Source organism: Macrotis lagotis, chromosome 1, assembly GCF_037893015.1.
Source record: "Macrotis lagotis isolate mMagLag1 chromosome 1, bilby.v1.9.chrom.fasta, whole genome shotgun sequence".
NCBI classification, from domain to species: domain Eukaryota; kingdom Metazoa; phylum Chordata; class Mammalia; order Peramelemorphia; family Peramelidae; genus Macrotis; species Macrotis lagotis.
Genome location: NC_133658.1, coordinates 239,729,616 through 239,749,463, shown reverse-complemented (window position 1 = coordinate 239,749,463; position 19,848 = coordinate 239,729,616). Strand labels below are relative to the sequence as shown.

The 19,848-nt window shown below is 41.4% G+C and overlaps 1 protein-coding gene across 2 annotated transcripts in view; it reads right to left on the bottom strand.

Moving 5' to 3' along the window:
• Nucleotides 1-246: 246 nt before the first annotated feature.
• The window catches only part of PPM1G (protein phosphatase, Mg2+/Mn2+ dependent 1G), a 34,446-nt gene continuing 14,844 nt past the window's right edge, over nt 247-19,848 (bottom strand). For both annotated transcript variants that reach the window (XM_074209835.1, XM_074209837.1), the window contains exons 2-10: nt 6,422-6,491; nt 5,425-5,510; nt 4,204-4,336; nt 3,220-3,635; nt 2,541-2,678; nt 1,943-2,177; nt 1,493-1,622; nt 1,171-1,273; nt 247-902 (exon numbers count right to left, since the gene is read on the bottom strand). In XM_074209835.1, the coding sequence (XP_074065936.1) occupies nt 696-902; nt 1,171-1,273; nt 1,493-1,622; nt 1,943-2,177; nt 2,541-2,678; nt 3,220-3,635; nt 4,204-4,336; nt 5,425-5,510; nt 6,422-6,449 (1,476 nt within the window). In that variant the 5' untranslated portion in view covers nt 6,450-6,491 and the 3' untranslated portion in view covers nt 247-695. The remainder of the gene's footprint in view (nt 903-1,170; nt 1,274-1,492; nt 1,623-1,942; nt 2,178-2,540; nt 2,679-3,219; nt 3,636-4,203; nt 4,337-5,424; nt 5,511-6,421; nt 6,492-19,848) is intronic.

The following is a 19,848-nucleotide window of genomic DNA, read 5'->3' as shown; positions in this document are numbered from 1 at the left end:
GCCCGTTGCCCTTTGGGCCCCGCCATCCGTGCCCTGAGCGCCGCCCGGCTCTGTGGCCGGGCCCGGGCCTCTCCTTCACTGGTACCGAGTGAGGCCCCTCGGTTCCTCGCCGGGCGGGGGCTTCCCCCCCCATCAGGCTGGGAACTGCTCAGCACCCTGCATAAAGCAGGTGCCACCAGAGTTTGCCGAATTAGGCTGGCGACCTTGTAAGTGGACTGCAGGAAAGAAGGACACCACAGGGCAGAGTTGGGTTTTGGCCTTTAGTCTGAAAAAGTGTTGATTGAAAGTGTACAACAGAGTGGGTGGAGGCGGCTAAGGGACCGGGGAGCCGCCAATAAAAAAGAAAGTTCTTAAATAAAGTGTTCACAGAGTAAAAACCAGAACCACCAGTCCTTCCCTCCAACACAACAGCACAGGCACATTAATGGTGACTTGCACAGGATCAAGGCCTCCAGCTGGTGCCGTGCTCCACCTCTCCCAATGCCCGGTGAGGGGGCCAGTTGGGGGAGAAAGAAGGGGCTCCCGCAGTGTGCTGTGTGGAGGGAGAGCCCTCTTTGGAATGGGCTAAGCAAAGCCACCCCGATCCCCCTGCACACCTCATTTCCACTGCTAAGGCTAAAGGAAAAAGACAAAACTCAGTCTTAAGTCCAATGGGCTCAGAAAACAGTCTGGGTGGGCAGGGGAGGAGATAGTTGCTATTCCTGTTTGGCTTTCTTGCTGTTGTCACTGCTGCCATTTTCCCCAGAGGCTTCAGAGGTCACAACCTCCTCTAGTCTTCTCTTGCCACTCTCAGGCAGGGGTGTTGCTGTGCTTCGGGGTTTGAAGCAGATGATTATGCAGGTCATGTTGTCACACCCAGTGCCATCCCCAGAAGTGTCGGGTGCCAAGCACTGATCCAGCAGCTGCAGGAGGAACAGGTTACTTCAGTCATGGGGTGGAGATAAGAGGCTGAACCTGGATAAGTTCATAACAGGGCTAGCCCTGCTCAGTAGGGATAAAAAGAGCAGGGAAAGGGCCTCAAGCTTCATGAAAAGGCTATCACCTGCTGATCAGCTAAAAACTACAGTCAGCAAGAAAAACTTCCATCTGGATGGTTTAGTTTGCCACAGGGACTCAATTTCAATTACATTTAGAGGACCCTCCCATTTCTCTCCAGTGTGCTCAGCTCACCTCTTCTACGATGGAGGAAAGCAGCCGAAGCTCCCCATTTTCATCCCTCTGGCTGATCTTGGCCTGGATAAAGTCCACCACTTCTTGGCTGCTCATCACATTCCTATGGCCAGACACAATGATCAGAGCACTGCTCAGGACCCACCAGAGTAAAGGTCATACAGAGAAGATCCAATCATGTCTCCCCAAGTCACAAAGGCCTGGCCTTCCATTCCTAAAGCAGCTCAGGAAATATAAAGCTGCTCAAGGCAGGCACTTAGGACACCACCACTGAAGTCCACAGCAGGCAGTCAGAGGTCTCCCATCCCATCCCCAAGCTCACCAGATGCCATCGCAGGCAATGACCATGAAGTCGTGGTCCTCATTGAGGGTTAGCACCTTAATGTCAGGCAGCGCAGAGATCATCTGCTCCTCAGGGGGCAGGTTCTTATTTCTCTTATAGAAGTGGTCACCTGGTAGGAGGATCAATTACCAGAAGTGTCGCCATCTGGATAGGGCACTTGCTAGGACTTTAGGAAATCATGTGGTACAGTGCAAAGAGCTCTGAGTGAGGAACCAGGAGACCAAGGCCTGGTTCCAGCTGTCATTTAACTGTAACTTGACCCTTCATTCTAGTTAGTCATCTATAAAATGATAACCTCCCCTTTCAATTTATAAGGAGAAATATATTACACATAAAATGTCCTCAGATATTAAAAAGTCCTGTACAAATTTTACCATAGACTGTCTTGGAAGGGCCCATATCCCATGCCCCCCCCCCCAAGTCTCTTACCAATGGCTCTAGACAGGTTGAGGCCCCCATTGACTCGCCCATCCATGGTCACCTTGCCACCAGCATTTTTGATTCGTGCTAGCTCCAGTTCATCTTCAGGTTTATGGTCATAGGACATGTCTAGGGCTTTGCCAGCTTCAGACACCACACATCGGGAGTCCCCTGCATTTGCCACGATCAGCTGCTTCCCCCGAATCAGAGCCACCACTGCTGTTGTACCACTGTCTGAGCCAGGCTTATGGGAGAAGAAAAAGGAAAGAGTTGTGAGGACCTCAGTCCTGCTCATTGATGTTCATCCAGGAAGTTGGTCCCCAAGCTTCATACTCTTGTTCCTAGCCAAGGAGGCTCCTAGGATAGGAACTGTATCCACAGTTTTAATAAATGGAGGCTGGATCAAATAATCTTTCCAAGGAACCTACCCTCTCTTAGTGTAAAGATTTTACAGATGCCATTTGGCTCCTAATAGATACTCTCTGGGCAAGGGCTTCCTTGCTGATACACAGATGTGATCCCGTCCCCCAAGTCAAAGCCTTACCACACATGCCTCTGCACAAACATTCACTACTGCAGGCCCATTCCCTGTCTCCACCACACAAACCTCCTCTTTGCCCTCCATCCCTGGCAGCATCATCTCCTCCTCTTCTTCCTCATCCTCTTCTTCTGCCTCCTCGGTATCATCTTCATCCTCTTCGTTAGCTTCCTCACTGCTATAGCCATCCTCATCTTCACTGCACTCCTGCCACAGGAATGAGGCCATGCTACTGAGATGAGGCTGAAACTTCCCTACCCTGACGTCCACCCATCTACCACCATCAAGTCCTACCTAATCACACTCTCTCCACAGCCCCTAAAAGCTGGGGTGGGAAAATTTCAGGGTGGGAAGGGCATAAGTACCTAAACTGGGTTTAGCTGTCACAAGTGGAAAACCCCAGGGAAGGCCAGAGATGTCAAAGGTCCTAGTCACCTCCCCAAAACACAGCCAAAAAATAACCTCCCCAAAGAGAAGGAAATGCCCTAATATCCCAATTATCATCTACCTTCTTGTTTCCTCTTTGGGAGATGGTTGGGCTTCTGAGGGCCAAGACTGGGTCTATTTCTTATTGCCTCCACCCAGGAAGAGAGTTGATGTTAATTGTGATGGTGGCGATATTAGGCTCAAGGAGGCTAAACCTTTAGGGGAGTGGGGAGGATGGGAGGGAAAGTTTGAAAAAGTGGGGTGGGGACAAGACAGTCCCTCTGTGCAACTCTAGCACCTGTTGGCCCTCACAGGCCCTTACCTCACTGTCTTCCTCTTCCTCCTCTGCCTCATCTGACTCATCCTCACTGTCCTCAAAGAACTTGGACTTAGCAGCACGAGGTGGCTTGGCGGGGGTGGAAGAGCAGGAGGGGCCAGCCTCTCCAGTGGGGGTGATAGGCTCATCGCCCTGGACTGCCTCAGTCCCACGTTCCAAGTTGGAGGAAAGGTCTGTGTGGGCCTCAGCTATGGGGCCATTCTCCTCCACAGGGGATTCCCCTGACGGTTCCTCAGGCCCTGCCTCCCCATTGAGGCCCTGGGACCCTGGTTCCTCACCCAACCCAGCCCCAGCCTTGATGTGGGGAGGGCCCTTGTGACAGTTCTGCCCGTAGCGTGTGAGAAGTTCCTCAATGGTCATGGTGGCCTCTTCGTGAAGCAGGGCTGCCTCCTCATTGTCCACTGCAGGGAACAGGCTAAATCAGAGCCCTTTTCCTTGTGGAATTATTCCCCACTTTCATTCAATAGTCTTGGAAGCTGAAGATTGTAACTTTTCTGTCTCAACAGTGTGCCTAAGGTATCTCTTATTATTTGGTCTCAGAGGGATCCTCCTTTTCTTATAGACTACTTGGGAAAGGGACTAAAGGCTGACCTTTCACATCCTCCCCCATCATCAATCTATGGCACCCTCAATCTCCCTTTCAATTTTATCACAAAACCTAATCTGGAGAATGACATCAGTCACCCAGAAAACTAAGATACTGCTCCCTACTTAGGAAACATTCTAACATGCTGGGCTGCCTGAATTTTTGAAAGAAGCAAAGAAATCTACTATGAGCCCAGAAGAGTCCAAGGGTCACAATGCAGTGGTACCCTAACCTACTATAGTGATTGGTAAAGACTCCCTTAGTCCTCAGGAGATCAACTTCCCAAGTGACTTTTACTAATGGTACTATGCATTCTATTAACACTATTGGATGGCTTTTGATGCTGCTTTTTGAAATAAATAACATCATTAAATTCTACTCACCATCATCCTCATCAGCCACCTTTTCTTTTTCATCCTCATCCTCAGGGGGCCTTCCTGCAATCTGTGCCAGCTCTTTAATGACCTCTTCTGTGGTCAGTTTGGCATCAATAGCCAAGAAGGCATCTTCCAAAGCCTGAATTTAAGTGTCAAGAACACAGAGAGATGGAAAAAAAACTTAAGAGCCTAAAGTCAAAGTCATAAAACTTTTTGGTCTCAGGATGCCTTTACATTCTTAAAAAAATTGGGAAACCCAAAGAGCCTTTTGTTTATGTGAGTTATAATATCTATCAATATTATCATATTAGAAATGTAAACTCATATTTTAAAATTAAACCCATTGCATGTTAACATGACGTTTTAATAAAAACTTCCAAAACAAGAAAAAATGATGAGAAAAATGTCATCGTTTTACATATTTTTGCAGATTTCTTTAATGTCTGGCTTAGTAAAAGACAGCTGGATCCTCATATCTACTTCTGTTTTCAATCTGTTGCAATATGTTGTTTTGGTTGAAGTATATGAAGAAAATCTGGCCTCACACAGATATGTAGTAGGAAAAGGGAGGAAATATTTTAATAAGTAAACAATATCTTAATATTATTAATGAAAATAGTTTTGACCCTGTAGACCCCGAAAAGGGCCTAAGAGACCCCACTTTAGAACTGCTGGCCTTAACAGAAATGTCTGCCCACAATGCCAAGGTGTACATGTAAATATGACACATTCTATTCTCAAGGATCTGGATTAAGGCCCCAGGGCTAGGCTTAAATTCAGACTTGGCAAAAGGTCCTGATGAGGGAGGGGAAATAAATAAGTTCGATTCTAAAGGTCCAGAAAAGAAAATGAAATAGCTACCCAAACTAGTTCACAGGCAGGGAATAAAGAGGGAGAGGGAACAAGTCTTTACAAATATCTGATCCTTGAAACAAATTCTGAGAGTTGAGTGGTATTATTATCCCCATTTTACTAATGTGTAAATGGAGGTGGACACAAAGATTAAGTAACTTGCCCAAGAGATCAACCCCAATTAACCACAAACTGAATGGTCCTGGATACAAAGACAAAAATAATAATGATAAGGGCTTGTTATGAGCTAGACATTCTCATTTTATAGATGAGGCAAAAGTTAAGTGTCCAGGGTCACCCAACTAGGAAATGCCTGAGACTGGATTTGAACTCAGGTCTCTTGAGCCACCTAAAGATGCACTCTGGGGCTCTTACCTTTTGTAGTTTTCCTTCTTTGTATGCTTTCTGATCTTTGATGATCTCAGGGAGATATTTGGCACAGTATAAAGCGACTTCTTCCCCTAGAAAAAAAGGTGCCATCACTAAGTCTGTTTCATCACTTTTCTTAAGAGGTGTATCCACATTCAAAAAAGACAGTTCTCACTTTAGTAAATGGATCATTCCACAGCCTTGTATGCAGAGATTTTCATGTAATGTGAATTTGCCCAAAGATGCGGAGAAAAGGGAAAGAGGCACAGAGTTGAGAGCAGAAGAAAGAATATGCAGCGGGGGAATGGAGATGGCCAGATAGGAGAGGACAGGCAACACACACAAGGTCAAGGACAGACACAATCAATGGAAGATGGACATGTGGAGGCTAGACACACAAAAAGGTCCCTCTCAGTGCTGAAAGTCTCAAGGCAAGCCTCCACAATAATGCCTAGTAGAGTCAGACAGAGGGACAACGAACTTTACAGTACGTTTTTTTTTGTTCGAAATTCTTTAAATCCAATTTGTGTAATGCAAATTCATGTAAAACAAGAATTAACTGTCCATATTTCTTTTTTTTAATATATCTATATATCTATATCTATCTATCTATATCTATATATCTATATATCTCTATATATATCTTTTTGTATATCTAACCCTCAGCCCAGAGAAAGAAATAAAGTAACCTAGGGGAGGTCCCCAAATAAGAACAATATAGCATACTGAAAGCTGAAGAGACCATGAAAATTAGGAAAATCGCTTGAGGCAATCCTGTCCCTATTTCACCTGCTGCCAATGTGGAGGAGCAAACTCCAGATCTGATCACTAAATATTAAAAAGACAATAGCTTTTAGTAAAGAGCTTACAGCTCTTTTGTCCCAAGAGTGCACAAATCTAGTCAGTTCAAGGGCTCAGAATACTAGAGTCTGATGGGCCTGTTTTTAACATAGAAAAGATGTCCCAGAACCTTGAATGTGACAATTTGCCAAGCTTCACTTACCTCCATGTCCATCGTAGACCGAAAACATGGCTGTCTCACTGTCCAATTCAGGAATACAGTTGTGAGCATCCTGGGAGAAGAACAAAGTCAGACTAATATTCCCAGGGCAAATTCCCTGAAATTTTCCTGTATCACCTAAGGTCTTGAAGATTTCCCTCAGGGCACAACCTCATGAATCTTTTCCTAACTAAGGCAATTTAGAGATGGCAATTTTTTTGTTTTGTTATAGTTTGTTTTTAATGGTGGAAAGAAGGGAAATTAAGTGGCAACCACACTATATTGGCAGCCTTAGCCTAGTTATTTCATTGTTGGACATCTCAACATTGAACAGAACCATCTCAAAGAAAAGTGATCAAGTATCAAGAAATAATGACTCAAAATTAATTACCAAGAGAGGAAAAAAAAAGTGATAACTCTCATGAAATTCCTTGAGCCCCACTATAGCTTTCCTAACCAAAAAAGGGACTTTAGAGACCATTCAATCAAACAGGAAATAAGAAATAAGGAAAATAAAAATCAGGAAAGGGGCAAAAAAGGGTTATAAACCACGTCTTCTGACTGAGTTCAAAGCTCTATTAAATTTCTTAGGGCTTACTTTCAGCTATTTCCCTAACAGTTTGATTTCCTAAAAGGCTCCCTTCTAGCCATATTCCCATTGTCGTCCTGGATCTCTTGCTTAAGGAAGAGACAAGACTTTATTATGAACAAAAATTTGGACAAGAACAAGAAAGGTTAAACACAAAATTGGCAGAAGCTCTCTATTTCTGAATTGATTCAACTTTAAGATTTCTAAAAGCTGTAGTAGTCTTCTTAGAAGCACATTGTTGAGGTTTTGATAACTATTTCCCCAAAAAATGGCTCTATGAGATCCATAGAGTACGTACTGCTGCCATCCTGTTCTATCTCTCCATCCTGTCTACAAGAAAAGCAAAACATATAACTCAATCTTGCTTCCCCTTCAAGCTGCAGTCTTCTCTTTTTATTCAATGTCAAACTTCTTCAAAGAAGCTCCTACATTTATTATATTCATTCATTTCAAACCATAAAACCTTATAATCTGGTTCCCTGACTCAATGTGCTACTAAAAATGTCTTTCCAAGGTTACTAAGTGATCTCTTTTAAAAGACCCTGCCCTTTAAGGCTGATCTAACTAGATTAGGGAACCCTTGAACTTTTATATATTGTAGTCTAAATGATGGAATGAAAAAAGACATATACTGAATTCATATACTGAATGTGGCATTTCTATGATATTCAATGAGAGATGCAAGACTGACCCTGGAACTGCATGGGTAAGCCTAATTTCCTGAAAGGGAAAGGACCCCTGATGGTAACAAAGGTCATTACACATATAAATGATAAATGTTAGGAGTGTCATAACTATACTTTGGGGAATCTAGAAGGGATTAAGTCAAACAGGCTCTCCTCAAGAAAGCAAGAATAAGAAAATTATTAGAAGAGATAAAGCCCAATTCAGATCTAAGAGCAGGAAAGAAATGGAGAAACTGAAAGTGCTAGAATTGGAAATCCAAGAACAGCAAGAAAAAAGGATCTAGAATGAAAAGGGGACTTGGAAAATAGTCTTGGAAAGTAGTAAAGAAAAAAGGAAGCCAAAGGAGGGAGGGAGGGATTCTTTTCAAGGAGAGCTTTCAGTTGACGTCCCAGTATTATTTCATTTGAAGGAAGCCAAGAGCCTCAAGGGGAATGTGGACAGTCTACAAGTGAAGAAAAAGGAAAGTGAACCTAGATGGTCACTTGATGTGGTACACCCAACACAAGCAGCCACAAGCAGAGAAGAAGCTGGGCCAGAAAGCTTGGCCTAGAGATCAGAGGATCAAAATATTCTTGAGCTTTCCTTTACAGAGCCATCCAAGAAAGAGGCAGATTTCTCTAACTCAATTTTCAAGAAAAATTGCTCCCCAAAATAAAACCAAGGACAACATTATTCTACCTGTATTTCAGGTTGAAACAATATCCCTAGTGAATTATAATGTTTTGTTGAAATCTGCAGTATTGGAATGGTTAAAGACAGAGAATTGGCTAGAGAATGGGAAAAGATTGGATGTGACAGAAGTGGTAGTACAACTATTTGCCAAACAAAATCAAATGTTTTAAACCCAGAGGATTTACAACTCATTTCTCCCTTTCCATTAAGTTTCTTACCACAGGACAAAATAAAAGTTAATTAATGTGATCACAGTCACATCAAATCCTGCTCAACAGATAAAAATTAGAGGTTCCTATGTTGAAGCCAAGGCTGCAAAGGAAGTTATGAAAAATTCTTTAAAAGAGGCACTCAGAGGAAAATTAAAACAATAAAAACATAAAAAGGAGAATAGTCACTAGAGGATAAATAACACCAGGTGAAGAGGAAAAGAAGGGAAGGTGTGAACACTGAGTAAATTCGATTGAATAGATTTGGCCCAGAGAGGAAATAAGATACATTCCCAACTGGATTTAGAAACTATCCTATTCTACAGAGAAGAGAAAGAAAAGGAAAGTTGAAGTTATAAGTGAAAATAAACTGAAAGTTAAAATTTAAAAGAAAAGTTAAAGGGGAATAAAACCTTGGTGAGAATAAGAGGAGAGGAAAGGAAAGAGAAAAGTATAAATGGGGGGAAATAGCATAGAAGGAAATACAAAATTAGTAATCTTAACTGTAAACGTGAATGGGGTGAAAATGAAAGCAGATAGCAGAATGGATTAAAAAACCAGAATCCTACAATATGTTGTTTACAAGAAACATATTTGAAGCAGAGAGATACACACAGGGTAAAGGTAAAAGATTGGAGCAAAATATATCATGCTTAAGTCAAAGCAGGAGTAGCAATCCTAGTCTCTGACAAAGCAAAAGTAAAAACAGATCTCATTAAAAGAGAAAAGGAAAAGAACAATATCTTCTTAAAAAGTACCACAGGCAATGAAGTAATATTATTATGAAACATATATGGACCTAGTGGTCCATATTTTTAGAGAAGAAGTTGAAAGAATTACAAGGAGACATGGATAGCAAAACTTTAAATTAAACAAGAAGGAAGTTAAGAATGTGAATAAAATCTTCTTCTGCAGTACATGGTGCCTATAACCAAAACTGACCATGTACTAGGGCATAAAAACCTTACAATCAAATGCAGAAAGGCAGAAATAATGAATGCATACTTTTCACATCATGACACAATAAAAATTACATGTAATAAAAAGGGCCATGGAAAGAAAGATAAATCAAAAATTAATTGGAAACTAAACAACAATTTTAAAGGAGTGGATCAAACAACAAATCATCATTTAATCAAAATTATTTAATCAATCATTTCATTCAAGAAAATGATAACAATGAGACATCATACCAAAATTTATGAACTGCAGCCAAAGCAGTTTTTAGGGGAAATTTTTTTATATGAATAAAACAGAAAGAGATCAATGAATTGGGTATGCATCTAAAAAAGCAAGAAAAAGAACAAATTAAAAGATCCTCAATTAAATACCAATTAAATATTCTGAAAATCAAGGGAGAGAGAAATAAAATAGAAAGCAAGAAAACCATTGACTTAATAAATAAAACTAAATCAAGCTGAAAAAATCTGCCCCAAGCAAGGAAAGTCTAAGACCTCAGAGAAAAGAGATTGATGCTGTGGTAGGGTAGTGGGAAGAGAAACAATATAAGTCTGACTTTTTTCTACAGAATTTTCCACTTGGTTACCTGGGAGATATACCACTGTAAAGCTGTCCAAGGAGATTTCTGGAGGATTCAGGGGGTCCAAGTATGAATCATGCCCTGCTTTATAAAGTCAAGAAGAAATTCTATTAAGCTCTCAACTGAATCCTAATCCTTCAGTCAAAGATGTTTGGCATGGAATCAGACCCTTCCAACCATTCACCTGATAAGCAAACACAAAGAAAAGACGGGACTATACCCCTGGAACAAGTAGATCAGCTAATTTGCTCCAAATTTGAATAGGAATGAAATGATAACCCTGCCCATTCCAAAGAAGAAATGATGCCTCAACTTTACTTATAAAGTTCCTCCAAACAGAAGAGACAAAGAGTATTCTATTATAAGGGTTCTTTTCTCAGATAAGGATGTGCTATGTCCCAAGATGTCATTAAGCCTAGCCCCCAAAAGGACATGACCCAGTCACAAGAATATATCCCACACCAGCTGTCCCCTTAAGGGAAAGAAAGGGTTTCTCTAATATTAGCAAGACCCAAAGTCCAAACAGGCTACTTTTCTAGGAATGGGATTAGTTCAATTTGAAAAAGTTGAGCTAGATTCAGTTATGTACTTAGGAAGAAGCAAAGAAGTCAGGATTTATACACAATATTTCTAAAGGAATTCAGGAAAAAACCCAAGACAAAAAGTTCAAGTAATTCCCTGACAGGTCTTTATGATGGTGAACACAAATGGACAAGAATTGACTTGTAATCCATATATAAAAGAAGAAGAGAGATGGGACTGTACCAGCAGCATAATACTAAAGTAGAAGATCATCACTTTCTAAACCTTCGAAGAACTCTAGAAATACATTGAACTCTACAAATTGCCCCAAGAGTGTATACTCTATTGGGGAAGATGGCATGCATATATATGAAAGTAAAAGGAACATACACAACCTTCAATACAAGATGATTTGGGAAAGAAGGCCACAGAAGGAGGATCCTTAGAGAAAGTGGTATTTGAGTTCTGAAAAAAACTGAAGATTCCAAGACATAGAGATGAGGAGGGAGAACATTCCCAGGCATGGAGAATAACAAAAAGGCACAGACATGAAAAACTGAGTACTGAGTAAAAATAGCAATTAAGCCAAGGACAATAGAGTACATGAAGGAAGTAAGGTCAAAGAAATCTGGAAAACTAATAGCAGGTTGTAAAGAACTTTAAATCTCAGAAAAAGTAGTTTATAGTTTTTCCTAAAAGTAAGGGAGTCATTGGAGTTTAATAAGAAGGATGGGTGACCTAGTTAGATAGGCACTAAGAAAACCACTTTGACAGCTGTATTTAGTATTGATTAGACAGAGGGGACATGAGGCTGGAAAATCAAGTAGGAGGCTATTGAGTCCAGATGAGAACAAAGTCAGTATACCTACAGTTGTAAAATTAGGAAAGCATTTTCTTTTTAAAGACTGAAAGATTAGAATTATTCTAATAATCTCTGTTCTGTCAGGATAGAGGGAAGTCTAATGGAAAGAAAATGAAATAGGAATCTGGGGATCCAAGTTCAGTCCAGCCTCTGACATGCAACTCTGAACAAATCAAAAGTTCCTTAAATCTCAGTTTTCTTACCAAAAAATGAAGAGAATGGGGTGGGGGGGGGGGGGGGGAGAAGGTAAAGCTAAATAATTTCTGAGGCCTTTCTCAACAACTCATTAATTTCCCCGACCATCAGGGATAGAAAAGAAACTTGAAAAACTTCCTGCCTTCTAAAATGAGAGGAAGGTGAGCACAGACACTTGAAAAAAAGAAGTTTGTACGTCCAGAGAGAATAAAACTTTGATCCAGCAATATCACTACTAAGTTTGTATCTCAAAGAGATCATAAAAAAGGGGGAAAGATACACATGTACAAAAATATTTAGACATCTCTTTTTGTAGTAGCAAATTGAAATTTGAGAGGATGCCCATCAATTGAGGAATGGCTGAACAAATTATGGTATATGAATGTGAAGTAGTACTATTGTTCTGTGAAAAATCACAAGGAGCCAGACTTTAGAAAAGCTTGAAAAGACTTGAATGAGCTAATCTGAGTGAAGTGAGCAGAATCAGAAGAACATTGTATATATTAACAGCAACACTGTGAGATGATCAACTATGATGCATGCAACTCTTCTCAGAAGTTCAGTGATCAAGGACAATGCTGAGACATTGTTGTGGAAAATGCCATCCACATTTAGAGAAAAAAAACTATGTTCACTTTTTAAAGTCTTTTATATTATTTCTTTCTCTCTCATACTTCCCCCCCAGTTTTTATTCTTCCATAATCTAATATGGAAATATGCTAAACACGATTGTATATATACAACCTATATCTGACTGTTCGATGATATGGAGAAGGGGAAGGGGGAAGGGAGGGTGATGGAAAAATGTGGAACTCAAAAATATTGCAAAAGGATGAATATTGAAAATTATCTTTGTATGTAATTGGAAAAATAAAAATGACAAAAAACAGTCTCTGCCCTCCAAGACTTCCAATTTAATGGAGAAAAGCAAATAATTATGTACAAACAAACTGCTATGTATAGGATAAACAAAATAATTAACTTATAGAATTAAGAAAAATTGAGAAAGACTTCTGTAGAAGATGGGATTTTAGTTGAACTTGAAGAAAGCCAGCAAAGCATGGTGGCAGTAATCCAGATATGGATGACAACCAGAAAGCCTGGAGCCCAGATGTGGAGTATCTTATTAATGGAGGTCAGTATCATTGGACTAAAGAGTGTATGAGATGAAAAGAGACTGGAAGGTGGGTTGGCAATGTTACCAGGGGCTTTAAATGCCTAACGGAGAGCTTTATATTTGATCCTGAAGGTGACAGAAAACAGTAGGGGTTTTTTAAAAAGAAATTACTAAATGGAGGACACAATGTACTGGGGAGAGGGCTTAAGACAGGCAACCCATCAGCAAGCTATGGCAATAATCAAGGTGAGAGCCTGCGCCAGGGTTGTGGCAATAAATGAAAGGCATATTCAAAAGATGTTACAAAGTTGAAATTAACAGTCCTTGGACAATTCAGTGGACATGGGGGAAGATGGAAGTGTGAGTGAATGAGAGACAGGGAGGAATCAAGAATGACTGCTAGGATGCAAGTAAAGGGGACTAGGAGAACAGTGAAGGGAAGTTTGAAAAAGGAAAGATGTAGGGGGAAAGCTCTATTTTGAACATACTGAGATGTCTGAAAGGCATTTGGAGATGCAATACTTAAAAGGTCAGAAAAAAGTTAAGGTTAAATATTGTAGAGTGAATTATTATTTAAAGAGACGTTATACTAGATGACTTATGATATCCTTTCCAATAATGCTCTGTGGATTCTTTGGTGTAGATGGGGGAAGAGGCAATTCATTATGCTTTTGATAATGATGTCCAATATTAGATCTCATCACGTTCAAAAGCAATGCTTTCAGTGATCCCAAACAGTTATACAAACTCATTATTGACATCAACATTTTCTTGGTTATATTCTATGGTTTTGAAATCACAAATCCCCTGCCCTTAGAATAATAATTGCAGATAAGAATTTGTGATAAGAATTACAAAAGATAATTGAAAAACACATTCCAGATGTTAAAAGGTTATAGTAAATAACAGCTTTAGGCTTAAAAAAATCTCAAATATGTGATAAGGAAAAAAAGGAGGAGAGGTCACTTAGTAAAAAGTGAGAGAAAATACAATTCAAGTATTATATTGGTTTCTAAATAGTTCAAATTTGGGCTCAAACTCAGTACTTAGCTGTATGGCCTTGGGCAAGTCACTTATTAACCTCTTTGCCAAAAAAAAAGAGAAATATCTAATTTAGGGGCAGCTACGTGGTATAGTGGATAAAGCACCGTCCCTGGAGTCAGGAGTACCTGGGTTCAAATCCGGTCTCAGACATTTAATAATTACCTAGCTGTGTGGCCTTGGGTAAGCCACTTAACCCCATTGCCTTGTAAAAAAAAAAAAAGAAAAAGAAAAATCTAATTAAAAAAAATAAAAGAAATCAGAGGAAGCATTACTTAAATATACTGAGTAGAATAAGGAAAAAAGGAGATCACTTAGTGAAAAGTGAAAGAAAATACAAACCAAGTATTACATTGGTATCTGTGAAATATTAAAAGAATCAGAGAAGCTTTACTCAGATATAATAGGTTTTCATGGAAGGACAAAGATAACCCTAAGAAATGAGGAATGTGAAGAAAACAAATAATTACAAGACAAGAAATGATGCAGAAATCAAAAAGCAAAATCAAAACAGCAATATGTTTATTGACTACAGTTCTATACTGGAAAATAATATCAAGCAGTGGTAAAATTACTGAATAAACAGCAATGGTACCTGCTCCTTTTAAATAAAATTTGTATTGTTAATTTTTGTTTTTTACATTTACTTAATATCTCCCCGTATCCCTCCCTATTCTTCTACCCCATATGACAAATTTATAAAGGAAAAAAATCCAACATAACTAATCAACATTAAAAAAAAAAACCTGGAAATATATGCAATTTTCCACATACACAGCAACTTTTCTTAAGGTTATGTTACACAATCATCATTTCTTTTGTCAACTAAGACATAACTGAAGGGTATGACTAACAAACTGGATGACAGAGCTGGGATCTAAATGTATTTTTACAGGCTAGAATATTGGTCCAAATTTAATTAGTTGAAATTTAACAGGGGTAAATGTAAAGTTTTGAACTTGGCTTTAAAAAAATCAACTTCACAAATATAAAATGGAGAAGATAAGGCCAGATAGAAGTTCATTTGAAAAGATATGTGAAGATATTAGAAGATAAGTGTGATTTTATATCCAAAGTATATTGTTTAGGATTAGGTTACATTAAAAGACAAGTGTCAGGGGCGGAGCTAAGATGGCAACAAGAGACCATCATCTCTTAGGCTTTCTCTCATAAAACTTATAAACTAAGGACTCTAAATTTTCGAGAGACAGAACACACAGAGGGATGCAGTGAGGCAGTTCTCCTACTCAAGGTAACCTGGAAAAGAACAGAAAGGCTCTGCTTCCCCGGGGTTGGAGGGGTGGCCTGCCAGAGGGGTGGTGCACCAGAGTGCAAGAACTTCAGCCTCCGGGAGGCAGCTCTAGGGCCCTGGGAGCCCCAGCTCACAGAAGCGGGGGAGTTTCCTGGGCTACAGCCCTGGGAGCACCGGGCACAACTTGGGGGAATGGGGGGGGCCTCTGCCAGAGCACATGAAGCCCAGCCCTCAAAGCACACAGCTAGCCTCTTGACCACTGCATTCCAGATCCAGGAAACAGAAGCAGGCAGAGCCAGTAAGTAGGAGCCTCCAGGGCATGAGCCCATTGAACTCAAGGGAAGAAAGTGAAGAGAGAGACTGCATAGATTTGTCCTCTGCCCCTGGAACAGGACACTGGGGTTCTGAACACATTCAGATCCTGATCCCAGTCTAGCCCCCCCCCCAGCTGCCCTGTTCCAGAGGGGGGTGCTTATGGTCATTCACAGACCAGGAGGGAGGACAGAGCCTCACACACTGAGACCCTTGTGGGAGTGTCCCAAAATCTCAGGAAGCACCCCAAAACCAGGCTTAGGCTGGGAAAAAATGAGCAAGCAGAGAAACAAGAGGAACACCATTGAGAAATATTTTGCATATGAGCCCAAGAAGGTTCAAAATAGTCTGAGGATGAGGAAGCACAAGCTCCTGCAGATGCAGACTCCAAGAAAAACAGAAATTGGGCTCAGGCTATGACAGAGCTCAAAAAAAGACTTTGAAAATCAAATGAGGGAGTTAGAAGAAAAACTGGGAAAAGAAAGGAGAGAGATGCAGGAAAAACATGAAAATGAAATCAGCAGCTTAATCAAGTTAATCCAAAAAAATGCTGAAGAAAATAGCATGCTAAAAACCAGCTTAGGTCAAAGGGATAAAACAGTTCAAAAAGTTATTGAGGAGAAGAATGCTTTAAAAAGCAAAATTGGCCAGATGGAAAAAGAGATAAGAAAACTCTCTGAGGAAAACAAATCCTTCAGACAAAGAATAGAACTCAGGGAGATTGATGAATTTACCAGAAATCAGGACTAAATACTTCAAAACCAAAAGAATGAAAAATTAGAAGAAAATGTGAAACATCTCATAGAAAAAACAACTGATATGGAAAACAGATTTAGGAAAGATAATTTAAAAATGATTGGAATACCTGAAAGTCATGATCAGGAAAAGAGCCTTGACATCATTTTCAAAAAATTACTACAAGAAAACTGCCCTGATATTCTAGAAGCAGAGGAAAAATAGAAATGGAGGGAATCCACCAATCCCCCGGAGAAAGAGATCCCAAAAAACCAACCCCTAGGAATATTATAGCCAAGTTCCAGAACTCCCAAGTCAAAGAGAAAATATTACAAGCAGCCAGAAGAATACAATTCAAATACTATGGAGCTGCAATCAGAATCTCATAGGACTTAGCAGCAGCTACATTAAAAGATCGTAGGGCTTGGAATATAATATACCAGAAGGCAAGAGCTTAGAATGCAACCGAGAATCAACTACCCAGTAAGGCTGAATGTCCTCTTCCAGGGAAAAAGATGGACTTTCAATGAACCCGGGGAATTTCAAATGTTCCTGTTGGAATGGCCAGAGCTGAACAGAAGGTTTGATCTTCAAATACAGGACTCAGGTGAAGCACAGAGATTGGAGGAGAAGGGGAAAATATGAGGGACTTAATGATGATGAACTGCATGTATTCCTGCATAGAAAAATGACACTGATGATACTCATATGAACCTTCTCAATTAACAGAGCAGTTAGGAGATTTTATAGATGAAGCACAGGAGAAAGCTGAATTTGAAGATAAAATATGGTGTAAAAATGGAGTCAATAGAGAAAAGAGAAATATAATGGGAGAAAGAAAAAAGAGGGGGGAAATAGGCCAAGATATTTCGCATAATAAGATTTTTCTCTATTTACAATGAGCTATTGCAATGATATGGAAGGGGAAAGGCAAGGGGGAATGAGGGAATCTTCACTCTCATCAGAGGTGGCTAGGACAGGAAACAGCATATATACTCAATGGGGTATAGACATCTGGAGTAAGAAGGAGAGAAGGGGGACAGGGGGAAGGGGGGATGTGAGTGATGGAGGAGAGGATGGACCATGGGGGGAGAGTGGTCAGATATAACACATTTTCTCTTTTACTTCTTGCGAGGAGCTAGGATTGGATGGCCTGTCCGAGACCATAGGGCCAGGTGGATTCTGGGCCTAAGGGGGTGGTATGTGGTGGGCTGGGGGCCTCTTGGCCCCAGGACCAGGGATCTGTCTGCTGCACCACTCAGATACCCTACAGCAGAGTTGGAGTGAAAGGAGAGAGAAAATATAGTACATGGTAGTGGAGAAATACGAAAGGAGGGAATTGCAATCAGCAATGGCAACGGTGGAAAATTATGGAAGTAACTTTTGTGTGATAGACTTATAAAGAATGTGATACACCCGTGACAGAGTTGGTGGTGTTGAAACACAGACTGAAGCACATTTTTTATTATTATTATTTTTGGGGGGGGGGGGGGTGCAGGGCAAATGGGCCTGAGTGGCCTGCCTGGGGCTGCACAGCAGGGTGATCTTTGGGTGTTTGAGGCTGGATTTGGACCCAGGTGCTCCTGGCTCAAGTGCCAGTGCTCTGTCCATCACCCAGCCACCCCTATTATTACTATTTTATTTTACTTTAGGTCTTTTTTTTTCTTTTTTTGGTTTTTGCAGGGAAGTGGGGTTGGGGTGGCTTGCATGTCACACAACTGGGTGATTGTTGTGTGTGCGGGGCCAGATATGGGTTCGAGTGCTCCTGGCTCCAGGGCTGGTGCTCTGTCCACTGCACCACCTGGCCACACCTACAATTTTTTTAATTTTAATTTTAATTTTTTCTCTCCCCTTTATCACTCAAGTGAGTCTATTTTTGCGGGGAGAGGGTATTTTGTTTACTCTTAAACAATAATATTTTATTAATGTATAAAAAACAGTATTTGTACAAAATGAGAAATAAATATTAAATAAAAAAGACAAGTACCTAGGATTAGAGAAGTAACAGTCCCACTGTACTCTTCACCATGATCAATTTAAAATATTGTGCTACTGTGTTTCTGATTTAGCACCATATTTTAGGAATAATATCCATAAATTAAGCCTGCAATTCATGTAATAAGAGGATTGGCTGAAGCAATTGGGGATGCTTTTGGTAGATAACTTCAAATATTTTGAAGAATTATAAAGAAAGGGGATTAAACATGCTCTGCTTGGCAGAGAAAGGGAGGGAAAACATGAGAAATAGCTCTGAAAGACTAACAGACTTTAAGTATTCCAAGTTCTAGGAGAGAGAAAAAAGCAGCATGGCAGAATAAAGACCAGTCTTAGAATAAGTAGACCCAGGTTTAAGTTCTGCCTGACACACTAGTTGTTTGGCTCTGGTCAAGTCACTTAACTCTCAGACAACTATAAATGAGTTACCAAGTAAATGACTGATCTTGACAGGAGGAGACAAGGCTGAGTAGAAGTTTCTATACCATGAGCTTTGTACACAGGTGAAATCACAGACAAAAAAAGAAGTTTTAAAAGGGATCGTGGGGGGGGCGGCGGCTAGGTGGCACAATGGCAGCCCTGGAGTCAGGTGTGCCTGAGTCCAAGTCCAGCCTCAGACACTTAATAATTACCTAGCTGTGTGACCTTGGGCAAGCCACTTAACCCCACTGCCTTGCAAAAACCTTAAAAAAAAAGGGATCATGGACACTTGTAATTTTCTAATTAAAGGAAATTTGTGAAAGTTAGTGGTGAATGAATTGTCATGGAGAATTATCATTGTCTGTCATGGGGGATTTGGGGAGGTTATTCTCAAAAAATTACAAGAATTTAATAGCTTTTAAGAGAGGCGATTTAAGAGAGGCGATTACAAGGCGATTAGGTGGCAAAGGGGCAGCTAAGTGGTGCAGTGGATAGAGCACTGGCCCTGGAGTCAGGAGTACCTGAGTTCAAATCTGACCTCAGACACTTAATAATTACCTAGATGTGTGGCCTTGGGCAAGCCACTTAACCCCATTTGCCTTGTTAAAAACTTAAGAGAGAGAGAGAGAGAGAGAGAGAGAGAGAGGAGAGGGAGGGGAGAGGGAGAGGGAGAGGGAGAGGGAGAGGGAGAGGGAGAGGGAGAGGGAGAGGGAGAGGAGAGGGAGAGGGAGAGGGAGAGGGAGAGGGAGAGGGAGAGGGAGAGGGAGAGGGAGAGGGAGAGGGAGAGGGAGAGGGGAGAGGGAGAGGGAGAGGGAGAGGGAGAGGGAGAGGGAGAGGGAGAGGGAGAGGGAGAGGGAGAGGGAGGGAGAGGGGAGAGGGAGAGGGAGAGGGAGAGGGAGAGGGAGAGGGAGAGGGAGAGGGAGGGAGAGGGAGAGGGAGAGGGAGAGGGAGAGGGAGAGGGGAGAGGGAGAGGGAGAGGGAGAGGGAGAGGGAGAGGGAGAGGGAGAGGGAGAGGGAGGGAGAGGGAGAGGGAGAGGGAGAGGGAGAGGGAGAGGGAGAGGGAGAGGGAGAGGGAGAGGGAGAGGGAGAGGGAGAGGGAGAGGGAGAGGGAGAGGGAGAGGGAGAGGGAGAGGGAGAGGGAGAGGGAGAGGGAGAGGGAGAGGGAGAGGGAGAGGGAGAGGGAGAGGGAGAGGGAGAGGGAGAGGGAGAGGGAGAGGGAGAGGGAGAGGGAGAGGGAGAGGGAGAGGGAGAGGGAGAGGAGAGGGAGAGGGAGAGGGAGAGG